At 45.6% G+C, this 17,558-nt stretch overlaps 1 protein-coding gene across 1 annotated transcript in view; it reads right to left on the reverse strand.

Moving 5' to 3' along the window:
• THADA (THADA armadillo repeat containing) overlaps nucleotides 1-5,364 on the reverse strand; it is a 316,968-nt gene extending 311,604 nt beyond the window's left edge. Inside the window, exons 1-4 of the mRNA XM_040993162.1 lie at nucleotides 5,256-5,364; nucleotides 3,212-3,311; nucleotides 2,822-2,916; nucleotides 1,448-1,578 (exon numbers count right to left, since the gene is read on the reverse strand). Coding sequence (XP_040849096.1) covers nucleotides 1,448-1,578; nucleotides 2,822-2,916; nucleotides 3,212-3,287 — 302 coding nt within the window. The 5' untranslated portion in view covers nucleotides 3,288-3,311; nucleotides 5,256-5,364. The remainder of the gene's footprint in view (nucleotides 1-1,447; nucleotides 1,579-2,821; nucleotides 2,917-3,211; nucleotides 3,312-5,255) is intronic.
• Between the last annotated feature and the right edge of the window lie 12,194 nt (nucleotides 5,365-17,558).

Here is a 17,558-nt window from a genome sequence, read left to right on the forward strand (position 1 = left end):
GGCCAGAACAAGTAAAACAGCAACCTCGGGCCCGGCGTGGTGGCGCAAGTGGTTAAAGGTCCTCGCCTTGCACGCCCGGGATCCCATATGGGCGCCGGTTCTAATCCCAGCAGCCCCACTTCCCTTCCAGCTCCCTGCCTGTGGCCTGGGAAAGCAGTTGAGGACGGCCCAAAGCTTTGGGAACCTGCACCCGCGTGGGAGACCCGGAAGAGGCTCCTGGCTTCGGATTGGCATAGTATCGGCCCGTTGCGCTCACTTGGGGAGTGAATCATCGGACGGAAGATCTTCCTCTCTGTCTCTCCTCTCTCTGTATATCCGCCTTTCCAATGAAAAAATAATAAAAATAAATCTTTAAAAAAAAAAAAACAGCAACCTCACTCTCTATTTTATATCCTTCTGTAATTAAAATTTTCACATTGAGCATATACTGGTACTTCTGTCTTAAATTGTGCAAATAAATATTTAAAACAAGGACCGAAGAAGTCGTGGGAAAAATATAACCCATAAATTGGAGTGATATTTGGCCTAACAGTTATAAACAGGTTACGAGGCCCATGTCCCACATCAGAATGACTGGGTTTGATACCCGAGTCTAGCTTCCTGCTAACACGGCAAGTGGGAAGCAGGAAGTGACACTTCCAGAACTCGGGTTCCTAACAGCCCTGGGAGACCTTGACTGAGTTCTAGGCTTCCAGCTTCAGCTGCAGTCCAGCCCCGGTGATACCCAGTCACTGCAGGCACGTGGGGAATGAAAAACTGACGGGAGTGCTCTCCGCCTTTAAAACAAGTGAAACTTTCAGAAATTTTTAAATTTTAAGCATAATTTGTGGCCAGTGTCACTGCTGCTGAACCAGTGTCACAGCAGCCAATGTCACAGTGTGTTAGTTTGATTTCCAGCTGCTCCACTTCCAATCCAGCTCCCTGCTAATGCCTAAAAAGAGCTGAGGATGTCCCAGGTGCTTTGGCCTGCACCATGTGGGAGACCTGGATGAAACGCTTGGCTCCTGGCTTCAGCCTGGCCCAGCCCCAACTGTTGCAGCCATCTGGGGAACGAACCAGATGAAAGACCTCGATCTCCATCTGTCTATAATACTGCCTTTCAATAAATCTTAAAAATAATAATAAATATAAACAGACCAAAACAGATGTCAGCAAATTATGCCCATAACAAAGCCCACAGCCTGTTTTTAAAGGCGTGTCCCTAAGGGGCCTTTTTTTTTTTTGGCTTTTTATATTTTAGAAAAAAATACTTAAAAATTAATATTTTAGAAAATGTATTATTTATTTACTTATTTATTTTAGAAATTATTTATATAGAAAATTTACATTTTAGAAAAAATATTCAGAAAAAAAGACATTATGTAAAGTTTTATACTATCAATAAAAACTATGGTCACTTTAAGTCAAATTCAACATTTATAATTCAGAATTTCTGGTTTTTCCTTACCTTGCCAACACTTTCTTCAAGGGATTCTTTAAATTCAAAGAAAAATAAATGCTTGCTAAAATATCGAAGCAGCTTCGAATCGTGGGATCACATACACTATTTTTATCTATCTTCTCCAGTAAAGGCACAATCTATAATTTAAAAAAAAATTCATAATAATCCTTTCTAATATCAAGTATTGCAAAGTAACAATAGTCGCAGGCATGCATAAATTCTATCACAATTCAACACAGCCCTGGGAAGGATACTAACTTCTTGATACATGTCCAAACTTCCTCCAGATCCCTGTGCACAGAGAATCACAATCTGAGACTGATTTAATGGACACAAAATCTGCAGCACTACTTAAAAACTGGATACATTTAATTACCTTCCAAACCAATGAAACCACAGCTCAAATGGTAAAATCCACTATTGGAACACTAATAAGGATAATCTTGATATTTTAAATGAAATTTTTAAGTGTACTTGTAAAAATCTTTGATTAATTTTTTTTACAAGAGCGCTGGCACCGTGGCACAGTAGGTTAAGCTGCTTATGACACCAGCATCCCAGATGAGAGTGCCAGCTCCAGTCACAGCGGCTGTGGCTCTGATCCAGCTCCCTGCGTGAGTGCACGTGTGTAAGCAGGGCAGACGGCCAGAGCACTTGGAGCCTTGCCACCCATGGGAGAGACCAGGATGGAGTGCTCCTCGCTTTGTAACCACTGCGCAGTGAACCAGTAGATGAAAGTTCTCTCTCCCCTTTCTGACACTGTGCCTTCAAACAAACAAATCATTTTAAAAAGTATACCCACAAAAAAGATACAACCATCTTCTATCTTTGACAGCTCACTTACTGTAAAAATCTGAATATAGCTCCTACTGCAGCTTTAAACGAATGCTGCTTCTATATTAAACAGAGAAGGGAAAAAAAAAATCTATTCTGTAATGACAAATTGATATTAAATGTTTAGAAAATAAAATTAGGGCCCGGCGGCATGGCCTAGCAGCTCAAGTCCTCGCCTTGAACACGCTGGGATCCCATATGGGCACCGGTGCTAATCCTGGCAGCTCCACTTCCCATCCAGCTCCCTCCTTGTGGCCTGGGAAAGCAGTCGAGGACGGCCCAAAGCTTTGGGACCCTGCACCCGCGTGGGAGACCCAGAAGAGGCTCCTGGCTTCGGATCGGCATAGCATTGGCCGTTGTGCTCACTTGGGGGGTGAACCATCGAATGGAAGATCTTTCTCACTGTCTCTCCTCCTCTCTGTATATCTGCCTTTCCAGTAAAAATAAATAAATCTTTAGAATAAAATAAAATAATCAGTCAAATTTCAAATCCAAGACAACATAAAAATTCTGAAGACACATGCCTGAAGACCAACGGGCCCTTACCTGTTTGACACAATGGATTTGTGACACTCCATCGGTGAGCTGGACACACCGCAACAGCAAGGAAGCTAGATTCTTCCCTTCTGCATCAGCAAAAGCTGCAGGACACACACACACAAGATTCCAATCGCTTACCCCAATCATGAATGTGCCTTTGTTAAACATTCTACAGACATTTAAACTTACAAATCAAAAAAAAAAAAAGGAAGAACTTAGTGTTGAATTAGAATTTTTAGAAAATCATTTTACAAGCGACACTGGATTATAAGAAACACAGAAAAATTAAACAGAGTTTAAACGTGTTCTGTGGGGTCTTAAGAGATGAAAACGTTCTGCATGCAACTTAGAAAAACTGTGTGTTCGTTCCATAAAGAGAAAGCAGCAATCACGTACATTTCAGGGTCTCTAGGTCCTGGTGATACACGGTCAGTGCAGCCACTTGCGTGTCTTTCTTCTTCTTGACGCCCATTTTCAACAAACTTCACAGCTGTCACTACAAGAAAGAGGAATCTGAGGCTCTGTCTGAAGGAGGTTTCTCCACCTCAGCACTACGGACATTGTGACCTAGGTGAGTCTCCACTGAGGGCTGTTGTCCTATACATCCTAGCAGCTGTAAAACATCTTCCGCCTTGATCACAAGAAGCCAGGAACACCCTCCTCTTCACCCAACTTGAAACTACCAGAATCTCTTCCCAAAATTGCTAAATTCCCCTCAGGAGCAAAACTGCCTCCAGGGGGAGCCACTGATATATTTACCTATGAGAAACAACAATTTGGAGCCCCTTACAATGGCCAATGGCTGGATTGGCTAATCTTCCCCCCTTCAAGCACCAGGATCCCATATGGACACTCATTCCTGGCCAGCTGCAACCCCCTTTGTACAACCCCCAAGCCAGAGGCGTCCCAGCTCTGCAAAATAACCTGCCACTGCCTTTCTCTCCCATGTCATGTCGCTCCCCTCTTCAGCATCTCTGGGCGCCCCGCTTCCTCCTAAGGCTCCAATCCCCTCCAAAAGTGGGAGTGTTTTGCAATAGTTTGTGGCCTAAAACCCATCCCTCACACCCCACTGCCACAAACCCTGCATCTCTGGTCTCAGCTCAAGTACCACCTAAGAGAAGTCCCCCGTTGTGATGGCCTGATGATGAAAAGTCCTCTCCTTGAATGTGCTGGGATCCCATATGGGTGGCATTTGTGTACTGGCTGCCCATCTTCCCCAATTCCCTCCCTACTTGTGGCCTGGGAAAGCATTGGAGGACGGCCCAAAGTCTTGGGACCCTACACCCACATGGGAGAGCTAGAGGAAGCTCCTGGCTCCTGGCTTCGAGTTGGTTCAGCTCTGGCCATTGCGGCCACTTGGGGAATGCGAATCAGCACACAGATCTTTCTGTCTCTCCTTCTCTCTGTAAATCTGACTTTCTAAATCAAATAAATAAATAGACAACTCTTTTAAAAAGCGAGATAAGTCTCCCAAGACTGTCTTAGCTAACACAGCACTCTCACACACCATCTCCATCACTTCTAGCACCTAGAGCTACCTGAAATCATATGACTTTTACATGGCAATTGTCTGACTCCCCAAGTGATAAACTCCACAAAAGCAACAACTTCAACGTTCATCACTTTAATTCTCAGTTCCTTTCACAATATCTAGATATATTATTTAATAAATTGATGAAATGGCTTAAGTAACAAACTATAGTCAGAGATGATCTAGAAGGAATATATACAGAAAGGTACATGATCTAGTATCTAAGTGACTGGCTAGCCCTACCCCTGAGGAACCCCACACTCCATTTGGGAAGGAAAATATCAATGCAGTAATGACACATAAGCAATCAATCAGTTAACAAAACAATACTATTAAAAACGGAAGCAGCCACAGAAGCACTGAGAAGCTGGATGGAGGGGTGTAACTTGAAGCCCTCGGACTAGGGAAGTGACCGTGGGGCTGAGAAGGTAACCCGGGAGACGGCTCTCTAGGGAATGGCCAGCAAGTTTGTAGCAGGATTTGATCCTACAACCCTCGGGGAGATTACACGGGCTCCATGGGTGCCTTCAACGTGTGTCCAAAGGAAATGAGACTCAGGGAAAATCCTTGTGTCCACCCTAAGGCCCCACGGCAGCGGCCAGAAGGTGCCCAGCGAACTCAGCTCCTTGGGCCCACTTTACAGCTCCCACACCCTTCTGGCGGACTCCCACAAACACGCTGGGGAGGGCGTTCCGAACCACGTGGAGTCCGCGAAATGACAGCGAACGCACTCAACGCGCTGTCTCCATGGAGACCCACGCGACCGGAAACCAGTTTCAGAGCAACCAAATTCCAGCGGTACCCAAAGACAGGAACTGGGGAGACGCGCCAGGCGGTCCCCAGCACGCTGGCTGAGCCGTGGCGAGCGGCACGCCACCGCGGGTCTGACAGCACGCCCGGGAGCCGAACCTCGTGCCTGTGGGCGGCCGTCCGAGCCGAGCCGCCGCCGTCCTGACGAGTCCCGGAAGCTGCTCGAATCCTGCCGCGTCTCCGGGGTCCGCAACGTGGTCCGCGATCGACTACCGGGTCGGCGAGAAGGGCTGCCGGCGGAATCCTCGCGATAGCGAGCGGGTGCGGCTCCTCCAGTCAGGAGGCCGCTCGGCCGGGATGTCACCGCGGATGGGCGTGGCGAGCGGAGCCGGCGGGCAGAGGCCGCGGAGCGCGCCCCTGAGTCGGTCCTCTCCTCCCGTCCAGGGCCGGTCCTCTCCCGCACGTCCCCGGGTTCCGGTCCTCTCCCGCCGTCCCCGGCCCGGTCCTCTCCCGCACGTCCCCGGGTCCCGGTCCTCTCCCGCACGTCCCCGGGTCCCGGTGCTCTCCCGCCATCCCCGGCCCGGTCCTCTCCCGCCATCCCCGGCCCGGTCCTCTCCCGCACGTCCCCGGGTCCCGGTCCTCTCCCGCCATCCCCGGCCCGGTCCTCTCCCGCACGTCCCCGGCCAGGTCCTCTCCCGCACGTCCCCGGGTCCCGGTCCTCTCCCGGGCGTCTCCGGGTCCCGGTCCTCTCCCGCCATCCCCTGGCCTCTCCCGCACGTCTCCGGGTCCCGGTCCTCTCCCGCCATCCCCGGCCCGGTCCTCTCCCGCCATCCCCGGCCCGGTCCTCTCCCGCCATCCCCTGGCCGGTCCTCTCCCGCACGTCCCCGGGTCCCGGTCCTCTCCCGCACATCCCCTGGCGACACGCGCGGCACTCGCCTGGCAGAGGAGCTGGGCGACTTTAAAGAGGGCGTTCCACACGGAGTGCCAGGCGCTGCTCCAAGTGCTGGAGCAAGTAAACGGACACGGAGAAGCGTTTATCTGGGGTGCTCTGACCAGCATCGTTTTACCCCATACCACCTTGATATTTAAATCGTCACAGTCCTGAGTTTTCTGTGATCGCTGGTTCACTCCCCAAATGGCTACTATGGCTGGAGCTGAGCTGATCCCATGTCAGGAGCTTCTTCTAAGTCTCCCACGTGATTGCAGGGACCCAAGACTTTGAGCCATTCTCCACTGCTTTCCCAGACCATAAGCAGGGAGCTGGATGGAAAGTGGAGCAGCCAGGACGTAATCTGGCATCCATGTGGGATGCTGGAACAGACCGGTAGAGGATTGGCCTACAGTGTGCCATGGCACCAAGAGGAGAGATTTGAAGCCAGAGGGACCTCGCCAGGTCACTAACAGAGCCTTTACCTGGAACTCTTCCCAGCCTGTCCAGATGCCATCTCACCTACTCCTTGCAAAAAGTCAGGGACAATTGCCTTTGCTGATTTCTCTTGCAAATTGAATCAGACACCCAAGTCTTTTTTATATATATATTAATTACATTTCATTATGTGACGCCGCTTCATAGGCTCTGAGGTTCCTCCCACCCCTCCCCGTACCCTCTCCCCACGGTGGATTCCTCCACCTTGTTGCAGTAGTATAGTTCAAATTCAGTCAAGATTCTTTCATTGCAAGCTTATACCAGGCATAGAGTCCAGCGTCTTATTGTCCAGATAAATTCAATGGTTTCTTGAGGAGACCATCTCTGGTCTGAAGGCAGGGCTGGCAGAATATCATCCCAATCAATTAAAGGCCACAACATAACATCAACAACAATTTATCATCATTATGGAATTATTTGACATGCTATTGAGAAACCAATATGTCACAACATGCAAGTTCTTAACCACATCCTGTGACTACTTCATTGACATTTCAATTATAGTTTGTATACAATCGGCTTCTATACACCTTAAAATGGCTATAGGGTACTATTCAGCTGTCTCGTGTCTATTTTCATTTTAGTATTTAGCGGTTTATAGTGTTGAAGCATGATTTTGCCGAACTTGGCAGATTTTCAGATAGTCTAAGCTGGCTTATAATTCAACAATTGAGGTGCAGAACAATTTTAGGAGGGGTGTGCAGCGAAATCCTCAGTACCTCAGTGAGGAGTAACTAATCTTTGCAGACACCCAAGTCTTGACCTTTAAATACCATCAACTCGCCTCTTTAAACCTCTCAGTTCTTCAGATTTTGTAAAAAAAAAAAAAATGCTGTAATAATCCTTGCTCTGCTGCAAAGACATCACTTGGGTTGTGTTCAAAAGTGCATGAGAAAGAGAGGTTTTTAATTCAGGCAAGGGGTTTTATTAGGGGAGAGAGTGTGACAGACTGCTCCGTGGAGCAGCATGCTGCTGTCGGGGGTGACCATGGGAGGGAAATGGCCATCCAGGGCATCGAGCGCTGGGATTTTATTCATCTTAGCTATGGGGAGGTGATGGGAGAAGGTGACAGCTCCTGAGCTTGCGCTTGGGTGTGACGCTTGGCACTGGGTATTCAGCATGGCAGGTGCTGACTTGTGCCAAGAAAAGGTGGCTTGATTTCAACAGGGTGAGGAAGTCACTTCTGCTCTGCCCAACCTAACATCTGGACCAAGGAGGGCACTAGCCAGCCTTTCCCTCAACCCCAATCTCTTTTATTTCTCACAGCAGATCTGGAAGACTTATCTTTTTTGCAGCAATATTTGAATGGAATCAGTAGCTGCCAGGACACTTGCCATTGTATTCCAAACTATCCTTTCCAGGCCTATTGTGGCAGTGACATTTTCCTACAAAAATCCATCAAAGCCATAATTACAAGGGCTTGGAAATTAATGATAGTAAATGAGTAATATGGGTTGAGTGTTAAATCCTGGAGTAGATAACCCCAGGGCCAAAAAGAGAGGCTTTCCAAGTGTCACCTCTGCCACCTGCTGGTCAAATGACAGCATAGCTACCTGGAATGAATATTAGTCATCGTATAGAAGCTATGATTCCGGGGCCTGGTAAATGACTCCCAGTGTGGGCCTCTTAGCAGCACCTGAGGTGACAAAACAAGATGTGAAATGTATAAATAAAGGTCACAGGTTTTCCACAACATCCCTGCGCAAGGACGAGGCTCCACATAGTTTACAGTGGAACAGCCCAGGCGTCATTTATTGAACAAAAGTTTACAAACGCGATCTTAGGCTGGCTCCCCAGGAAACAGATCCAAGGCAGAGATTTACATGAGGAAGGGTTTCTGAGGCATCTGAGGACAGGCCTTGTAAGGAATGGGAGGACGCAGAGCTATCAAAAAGGGCTGCACTGGGGGACGGATTTGCAGCCGAGCCCTGGAGTTGACATGTGAAGGGATAGAGCCACTGGACTTCTGCATCCACCAGTTATTGCAGGAGCTGTGGGCTGTAGAAGGGGACTTTAGTCCATCCTGGGTATGAGTGGCTTCACCTTAAAGAGGAGTTCCAGACAGGGCACCACTGTTTTCACTACAGATGCCTACTATGTGCATTACGGCACAGTCAGGACAACATCTGCCTTCAAAGGCACCCAGGGGTGCAGAGTTAGAAGGCGTGTAAATAAATGGCTTTTTAAAATCAGGAATAAGATAATACCTATAAAAATCTAAAACATTTATGTCATAATTGGACTGTTCAGCCCATAAAATTAAACAACAAACATGTTTGCCTTTTATTGCTGGCAATAAATAAGATTTATAACTACAGCGAAAAAGGAGTTCACACTCTGCTGATACACGAAGTACAGAAGAAAAGCATCTTCCCAAACAGCTGTGCTGAAGGTTACTTGTGCAAGCCAGCTACAGCAGGGAGACGCCTGCGTCTGCCGAGGAGTGTGGCTCCGTCAGCTCCATCCAAGAACGGCTGATGCGCTTTGCCCCTACCCTGAACTCTGCTGAGCTGTGGGAAAGGAGAACTTGCATGGAGACACCTGTCACTCCTGATGTCCCTGCTGCCTGTTGATTTCCCCAGATGGAACACTTCGCGACAGTCAGGAAGGCAGCCACCAAGGAGGTGTTCTTTTCTTTTCCTTTTTTTCCTTTCCTTTCCTTTTCCTCCCCTTTCTATTCTTTTCTTTTTTCTTCTTCTTCTTCTTTTTTTTTTTTAAAGGCAGAGTTACAGAGAGAGGAAAGACAGATTTTTCATCCTGAGTGGCTGCATTGGCCAAGGTTTGCCCAGGCTGAAACCAGGAGCCAAGAGCGTCTTCCAGACCTTCACAAGGGTGAAGGAGCCCAAGTACTTGGGTTGTCTTCCACTGCCTTCCCAGGTACATTAGCAAGGAGCTGGATCAGAAGTGGAGCAGCTGGGACTTGAAGCAGCACCCAGATGAGGTGCTGGCAGCGCATATTAAGCTGGGATGCCACATCACTGACCTCACCAGGACTCTGCTTTTGTCCACTTGGTGCCCTCTGCTTCAATCTCATGCCCGAGGCATCCCTTTGCCTGTTTCCCATTTGTTCCTCCTCTTCTCAGGGAAAAGTACTTGGAGCATTGCCTCTTATCCTTGCACTGAACTTTATACCCTGAGGCTTATAGGGCTTAAATATTTAAAATGAGCAAAGCTTTGGGCCCAGCACGATAGCCTATTAGCTAAAGTCCTCACCTTGCATGCGCCAGGATCCCATGTGGGTGCTGGTTCTAATTCCAGTGGCCCCACTTCCCATCCAGCTCCATGCTTTGGGGCTGGGAAAGCAGTAGAAGACAGCCCAAAGCCTTGGGACCCTGCATCTGCATAGGACACCCGAAAGAGGTTCCTGGCTTCAGATCAGCTCAACTCTGGCTATTCCGGCCACAGAAGATCTTCCTCTCTATCTCTCCTCCTTTGTATATCTATCTGACTTTTCAATTAAAAAAATAAATAAATCTAAAAATAAGTGAGCAGAGCTTTGTCTCCTTTTTATGAGCCTTGAAAAAATAAGTTGGGACTTCGACAGCCAAAATGTAGCCTTCCTTGTCCCCTGTGTTAGCTGAGACGTCCATTGTCAAAGGAACAGGGATAGAATCGCCCAGCGGTCTTGAGGTGGGAGTCGAAGACCACAGCAATGGGCCCTGTTGACAATTCTGATATTTCTGTCCTCAGAGATTCAGGTGTTAGATTTCAAATAAACATCTCATTGCATAATCAAATATTTATGTCTACCTCAATTCTACCTGGCTCACTCCCCTAACTATATCTAACTGTTGCCCTAAGTGAGTAAAGCTTTTGATGAATCTTTCTTTCCATGAACAATGCACTCTCTAACTGGTTAATCATCGAGTTCTATGTAGTTCCTTAATTCCTAATTGATAAGTAATGTAGCAAGAAAGAAAACGCCACAGTGGCATAGAATAATCTAGAGGAGCAAGAGGAGAAAAAAAAAAAAAACTAAGAGTTGCTTCTTTTTTTCCCCAAACTGAAAGATAAAAGTAAAATCCCTTATACAGAAAGAGTTTTAAGAAATCAATTGGCCTCATTGTTTGAAAAAAAGTTTTGGAGAATTGCTTTATAATATGGAAGCATTAAACTTCAAAGTATTGGGTTACCATATGAATCCATTTAAAATTGGATAGTCAGCTCCTGATGTCAGGAAAAAGTGATGGAAAAAATGAAATTCATAGGAGAAAGTGATCTGTAATCTGCCATGGAAAATGTTAAATGTCTTAGGCAATAAAGGAAACCAGAACTCTGGCATGAAAGCCTTACCCATCATACTTAATGAAACTCCGTATCATTAGCTTTGAATTCCAATAATAACCACAAAAGGATATTTGTAGTGCACTTCCAAAATGCTGATTTCCACCACACCTCTTTGAGGCCTTCCACATATCTTTAAACACACACACTCTGATTAGAGAAATGTGAGCATAACCTACTTTACTTGACTGGAAGATTGTATGTTTATTAAAAACAATTGCCACGCATATAGAGATCCTACTGTCAGCAGTGACTTGTCACCCTGGTTGTTGCAGATGCTGTGGCCAAGCCCAAACACACGCTTTTCCTAGGAGGCTCACATCCAATAACCACTGTATCTATGACATTCTGGGCATGGGCCCAGTTACCACAGATTCCCAATGGAGACTCAGGACAGTGGCTGCGGCTTCAGGGAACCTATATCTGGTGTTCTTTCCAATTCTACGTTTCCCTGTCCCTTCACGGAGACAATCCCCCAGTATCCTGTGTGCTGAGCCCCATCTCAGCTGCTGCCACAATACTAACAGGAGACAAACATTAACAAATTAATGTGGTTGATTGCCTCCTTTGCCATTAGTAAGAGCTGGAATGAGGATAGACAGAAGTAGATAAACCTGCAACCATAGCTGTGCCCTTATTTGTTTATATTCAGATCTGAAATAGTTTTGTCTCTGCATAGGCACAGACCAGTTGGCCTTGCCTTGATGCAAAAAGGCCCTGGGATTTTCCAGTCTTCTCCAAGTCATAGACTCAGGAAATGACATTCATGAGCAGAATTAATGATTCGCTCATTCATTTCACAAACATTTAGGGAGTGTCTGCTGCACGCCAGGCCCTTTGGGTTCCTAGTGTCTCAGGATACCAAGGATGTAAGATAAGCTTCCTGTTCCTGCGGAGAGTTCATCTAGGGTGGAATAAACCATTGCCTAGGCTGCTGTGGCATACAACATGCAGCAAAGGGTTTTTCAGAATGTAGGAACTGGCAGTCAGGTGGTTAAGTGGTCACAGGGTGGCATTCTCCTCATGCTCAGTAGGAGGAACACCACGCCAAAGACTGAAGCCAGGAAATAAATCAGCACATTTGGAAGAGGGGTAGATCTCCACGTCCAGCAACATCCTTTTACCACAGTCTTTCTGTAGATGGTTCTCTTTGCATGAACGTTCGTCACACGCTCGCAAGGTGTCACCTGATGGAACTCCTTGACCCTCATGGTCCTGCTTCCTCCAGGGATTTGAATCTGCAAGACAGAGTTGGATGAGCCTGCTGCTTTGTCCTGCCATGATGAGTACTGCTGTCCGTTGCAGCATGTATGTTGTACTCACTAAATCAATTATCAGCATTTCCCTTTGACCGAACTATAACCTCTTTGAAGGCAAGGGGTAAGTCTCTGTTGACCACTACAAGTCAACTTTACTTTTGGAACAAAAGGGACTAGGCCTGACGCAATGGCTCTATTGGCTAATCCTCTCAAACGGGCATCAGTTTGAATTCTGGCTATTCCCCTTCCCATCCAGTTCCCTGCCTGTGGCATGAGAAAGCAGTAGAGGATGACCCAAAGCCTTGGGACCCTGCACCCACGTGGGAGACCCAGAACAGGTTGCTGGTTCCGACTTTAGACTGGCTCAGGGGCTGGAGTTATGCTATAGCATGGTGAATTAAACTCCTGCATGCATCCAATATGGGCCCCAGTTCAGCTTCTCCATAGCCCATCCTGCTCCCTTCTAATGCACCTGGGAAAGCTGCGAAAGATGGCTGATGTGCTTGGAGCCCTTTACCCACATTGGAAGACTCTGAAGAAGCTCCTCAGTCTATCATTACCAACCTGTGGCCATTTGGGAAGTGAACCAATGGATACAACATCTCTTCCTCTGTCTCTCCTCTCTTTTTGTAAGTCTGCCTTTTAAATACATAAATAGACTTTTTCTTTTAAAGAATCTCTCATATGCAATTTAAAAAGTGACAAAAAGTACTGCTTGTTGGATGAAAAATAAGTGTTACTAAGTGCAATAAAATTAGGGAGGCATATTCTATTTATTTAATACATGTGTATTCCATATTATTATATACTAGACATTTCTAGGCACTAAGCACAGCAAAGAATCTTTAGGGAAAGACAGAAAACAGAAAGAAAGAAAAAGCAGGATGGGAGAGGAGAAACTTTTTGTTTTATAAAGGATGGGCAGGTAAGATGATCATAAAGTTCTGTTTGAACCAAGACCTAAATAAAAGGAGAGAAAAGCTGCAAGCATCAATAGGATACACATTGGAAAAATCAACAGTCCTTGTGATTACTCCATTAATGGTGATTTTTATATCATGGTTAATTTCTCATTCTCCTGTGGGGAATTTCCCTAAAGGTATATTTTTGTTTTTGTTTTTGGTTGTTGTTAAACTCTTACTTTTATTTTGACTATCTTTTTAGATATTAGCAAAACATCTCAGAATCTTTCACTCTGTTAATTTTAGAAGGGTTCAGGCAGTGATCAGGAAATCTCTTTGTTCTAGAGTATTTTGAAATCATTAACTAACTCGAATAATACCTGCAATTGGTATAAGTCATTTTCCTGCTGTAGATTGGCAGGCCTGGGGCCAGAGGAAAGAATACAGTCATCTGAGCTGATTCCAGTTCTGTGAAGAAGCTTACATTTCAAGGGTAAATTCAGATGAGATGGTTGAACCTGCTTGACCATACTTACTTTTTCCTTCCTACGTCTGAATCATCACAAAATTACATGAAGGATATTCAAGGGAGTCTTTTACAGGCCCGGAACGGAATGGAAGCCCCTCCTGAATGGGGCAGATGTAATCCTAGCACGTTCATTTTTCAGGTAAAAGAAGGAGGGGACAGGGATGGACACTGTCTATCGGTACAAGCGACTGCATTGCACGAAAATCAGAAAACTTTACATTTGGCAGAAAGCATGAACGAAGTCCGTCAGAGGCTTTGTTTCTCTTTTAATGGACCTATTTATTTATTAGAAAGCTGAAGTTACAGAGAGAGAAAGAGAGTGGAAAAGAATGAACTACTGCTGGTTCATTCCCCAAATGTTTGCAACAGTCAGGGCTGGCCGGGCTGAAGCCAGGAGCCTGTAACTGAGCCTCCTGCATAGGGCCAGGGACCCCATACTTGGGCCATCATCCACCACTTTCCCAGGCACCTTTACAGGAAGTTGGATCAGGGTGGAGCAGTTGGGACTCAAATGGGCACTCTAACATCAGCATGCTGGCTTACCCTCCTGTGCCACAGTGCTGGGGTCTAAAAGACAGCTTAACAATTTTTTTAAAATTCTGAATTAGAGTCCTGAATTTTAGGAGAAACTATGTAAAAAATGGTTAAATGAGATAAAGTATAATTCACAAATATCTAAAAACATAACAAGTTCTGTAGAACTATAAAAACAAAACAGTAAATATTGGTTGCAAGGAACTTAACCTTTTTTTTTAAATACTGGCTTTTAAAAATATATATTCTATTATAATTGCAACTCTGTAGAATATGTGAATCTGTATGTTCTTATGACCAATGTGTACATATGAGATTTACACATTTGCCTAATCACACAAGGGGGAAAGACTAGGGAAAAAAAAAAGTATGCAAGTGCCACAGTTGGAACTCTGTTGCTGCTGTTCCCAAAAGTACGGGCTCTTAAGAAATGACTTTAGAACTAGAAGCAGTGAGAATGAACAGAATGATTTGTTCACCTCTATAGCTCTGTAAATAGAATAACATTCGTTGAACAGAAAAAAAAAATCCAAATTTGAGGATGGTACCTCTGCCTGTGGTGCCTGCCTTTCCAATGGGCAGCAGTTAGAGTCTTGGCTGCTCCACTTCTCATCTAGCTCCCTGCTGATGTGCTTGGGAAAGCAGCAGACAATGTCTCAAGTCCTTGGGCCAGTATTCAGTCCAGCTTTGCCTATTGCAATCAGCCCTCCCCGCCATAGACACACTTGAGTGAAAACAAAACAAAAAACAAAAAACAAAAAACAAATCCCACAATCTTTAGGGTCTGGTGCCGTGGCACATGTAAAGCCTCCACCTGCAGCACCTGCATCTCCTATGAGCATGGGTCTGAGTCCTGGATGCCAACACAGTGGCGTGGAACACTGCTAAGCCTCTGTCTTTGGCAGTGGGATCCCATGTGGATGCTGGTTTAAGTCCTGGCTGCTCCCCTTCTGATCCAGCTCTCTACTGGGAACTGGGAAAGCAGCAAAGGATGGCTCAAGTCCTTGGCTCACTACACACATGTGAGAGATTCAGAAGAAGCTGCTTGACCCTGGCTTCACTTCTTCTCAACTCCAGCCATTGCAGCCTTTTTGCTAAAGAACCAACAGATGGAAGAAATCTTTCTCTCTCTCTCTCTCTCTCTCTCTCTCTCTCTCACACACACACACACGTGCACGCATACACTCCTTTCTGTAACTCTGCCCTTCAAATAAAAATTATAAAATGAACATTCTTTTTAAAACCACATTGTTGAACCTATGAAGAAAACTGGAATATGAATAAGAAATTAAATGAAAGTGTTGCATTTATATAAATCTCATCAAAGTAGATAACTCTTATGTGTAGATATTCTTGTTTTTAGGGCAACACACTGGAGTGTTTAGGGAGAAAAGGAGAAAAGGCCTTGGTGCATGAAACCTACTATTAAATGTTTCATGAGGAAAACACAAATAGTAAGAGAGCGGGAGATAGAGCAAATGAGGCAAAATGTTAAGAGTGGATTTGAGTGAGTCTGTGTGGGTATCTCTTGTACTACTCTTAATCTCAAAACTTTTATTTGCAGTAGTTTTTAATAACAATTGAAAGGAAGTAGTCATTCTAATTAGGCTTCGATTTCTTTACACTGGAAGTGAAAAAATATATATATTTTAAAGATTTATTTATTTTTATTGGAAAGGCAGATTTACAAGATCTACAGAGAAAAGGAGAGCCAGGAAGAAAGATCTTCCTCTGCTGATTCACTCCCCAAGTAGCCGCAACCACCGGAGCTGGAGCTGAGCTGATCTGAAGCCAGGAGCCAGGAGCTTCTTCTGGGACTTCCGTACAGGTGCAGGGTCCCAAGACTTCGGGCTGTGTCCTCTATTGCTTTCACAGGCCACAAGCAGGGAGCTGGAAGGGAAGTGGGATAGCCAGGATACAAACTAGCACCCATATGGGATCCTGGAGCATGCAAGGCGAGGACTTCTGCCACTAGGCTGTTGTGCCAGGTCCTGAAAGTGAAATTTAACTAAGTGTCCACTGGGCCTCCAAAATCTAGGTTAGTTCTGGCAAATCTCATCTCCTAGTGGTCTCCTCCTATGATTCAGGCTATAACTTGTGGGAGAATTACAGCACCCTGGAGACTTCTATGATTTCTTGAAGCTCTTGTCCTTAAGGTCACCTCTGCCTCCAGCCTCTGTTTTTCTCTCTGTCTGAAGTACTAACTCAGAGAGGAAACTTGATCCCATTCTCTTGCTCAAGGCATAGATGAATGCTGCAGATTTTATAGAAGATTTGGGGGTGGAGGTGGGTAGGGTCATTTCAGACTCCATGGAGCAAATAACCTAACATCACACCTGATTTTTAAAAAGTCTTTTGGCCATGCCACCTCTTGGCATTTCTGCTTGCCTCTCCTACTGGGCATGCCAGCTCTCGGTCAGCTTGCTGGATTCCTCTGTCCTTGGTTGTTTGGCTCCCTTTGGTCTCTCAGAAGCAAAATCAAATTCTTCTCACTTTCCTTGGCTTGGCAGCCTAGTCATTCTTTCATCCCTTGGGCTCCTGCTAACACCAATAGCATTTCTCAAGTGAATTCTTTCTTTTTAAAAAGATTTATTTTATTTTTATTGGGAAGTCAGATAAAGAGGAGGAGAGACAGAGAGGAATATCTTCCATCCATTGATTCACTTCCCAAGTGGCTGCAACGGAGGCCAGAACTGAGCCAATCCAAAGCCAGGAGCTTCATCCTAGTCTCCTGTGTGAGTGCAGGGTCTCAAGGCTTTGGCCTGTCCTCAACTGCTTTCCCAGGCCACAAACAGAGAGCTGGGTGGGAAGCAAGGCCGCCGGGATTGAAACTGTTGCCCATATGGGGTCCTGGCACATCCAAGACATGGTTGTTTGCCACTAGGCTACCTTAATGGGCCCTGAAAAGAGATTTATTTATTTATTCATTTAATTTTATTTGAGAGAAGTGTGTGTGAGAGACACAGAGAAAGAAAGACACACACACAGAGATTCCCCCACACTTAAATACTTGCAACAGCCAGGGCTGGAGTGGGTAGAAATTAGGAGCCAGAAATTCATTCCAGGTCTCCCATGTGGATGGCACAGATCCATGTACTTGAAACATCACTGTTGTTCCTCCAGGTTGCACATCAGCAAGAAACCAGATTGGACTTGAATATGGGTGCAGGTGTCCCAAGCTGCCATTTAGCTGCCTCACCAAACAATGGTGCCTCTTACAGTGTGGCATTGAAACATGGCAACAACAACAAACATGGTTAAGTCGGGCATCGTCAAAATGAAGTATGTTTGTCTTTCCTAAAATACCATGAAGAAAGTGCATACAACCCACAGTATAGGAGACAATATTTGTAAAACTTATATCTGATAAGAACCTGAATCTAGAATCTGAATCTTACAACTCAACAGTGAAACACACAAATGAAAAATGAGCAAAAGACTGGAACAGATTTTCTGCAAAGCGGATGTACGTGTGACCAACAAGTGCATGAAGGTGTTTGACATTGTTAGTATCTAGGGAAATGCAGA

Source organism: Ochotona curzoniae, unplaced genomic scaffold (assembly GCF_017591425.1).
Source record: "Ochotona curzoniae isolate NIBS_2020 unplaced genomic scaffold, NIBS_Ocur_1.0 contig_883, whole genome shotgun sequence".
Taxonomy (NCBI): domain Eukaryota; kingdom Metazoa; phylum Chordata; class Mammalia; order Lagomorpha; family Ochotonidae; genus Ochotona; species Ochotona curzoniae.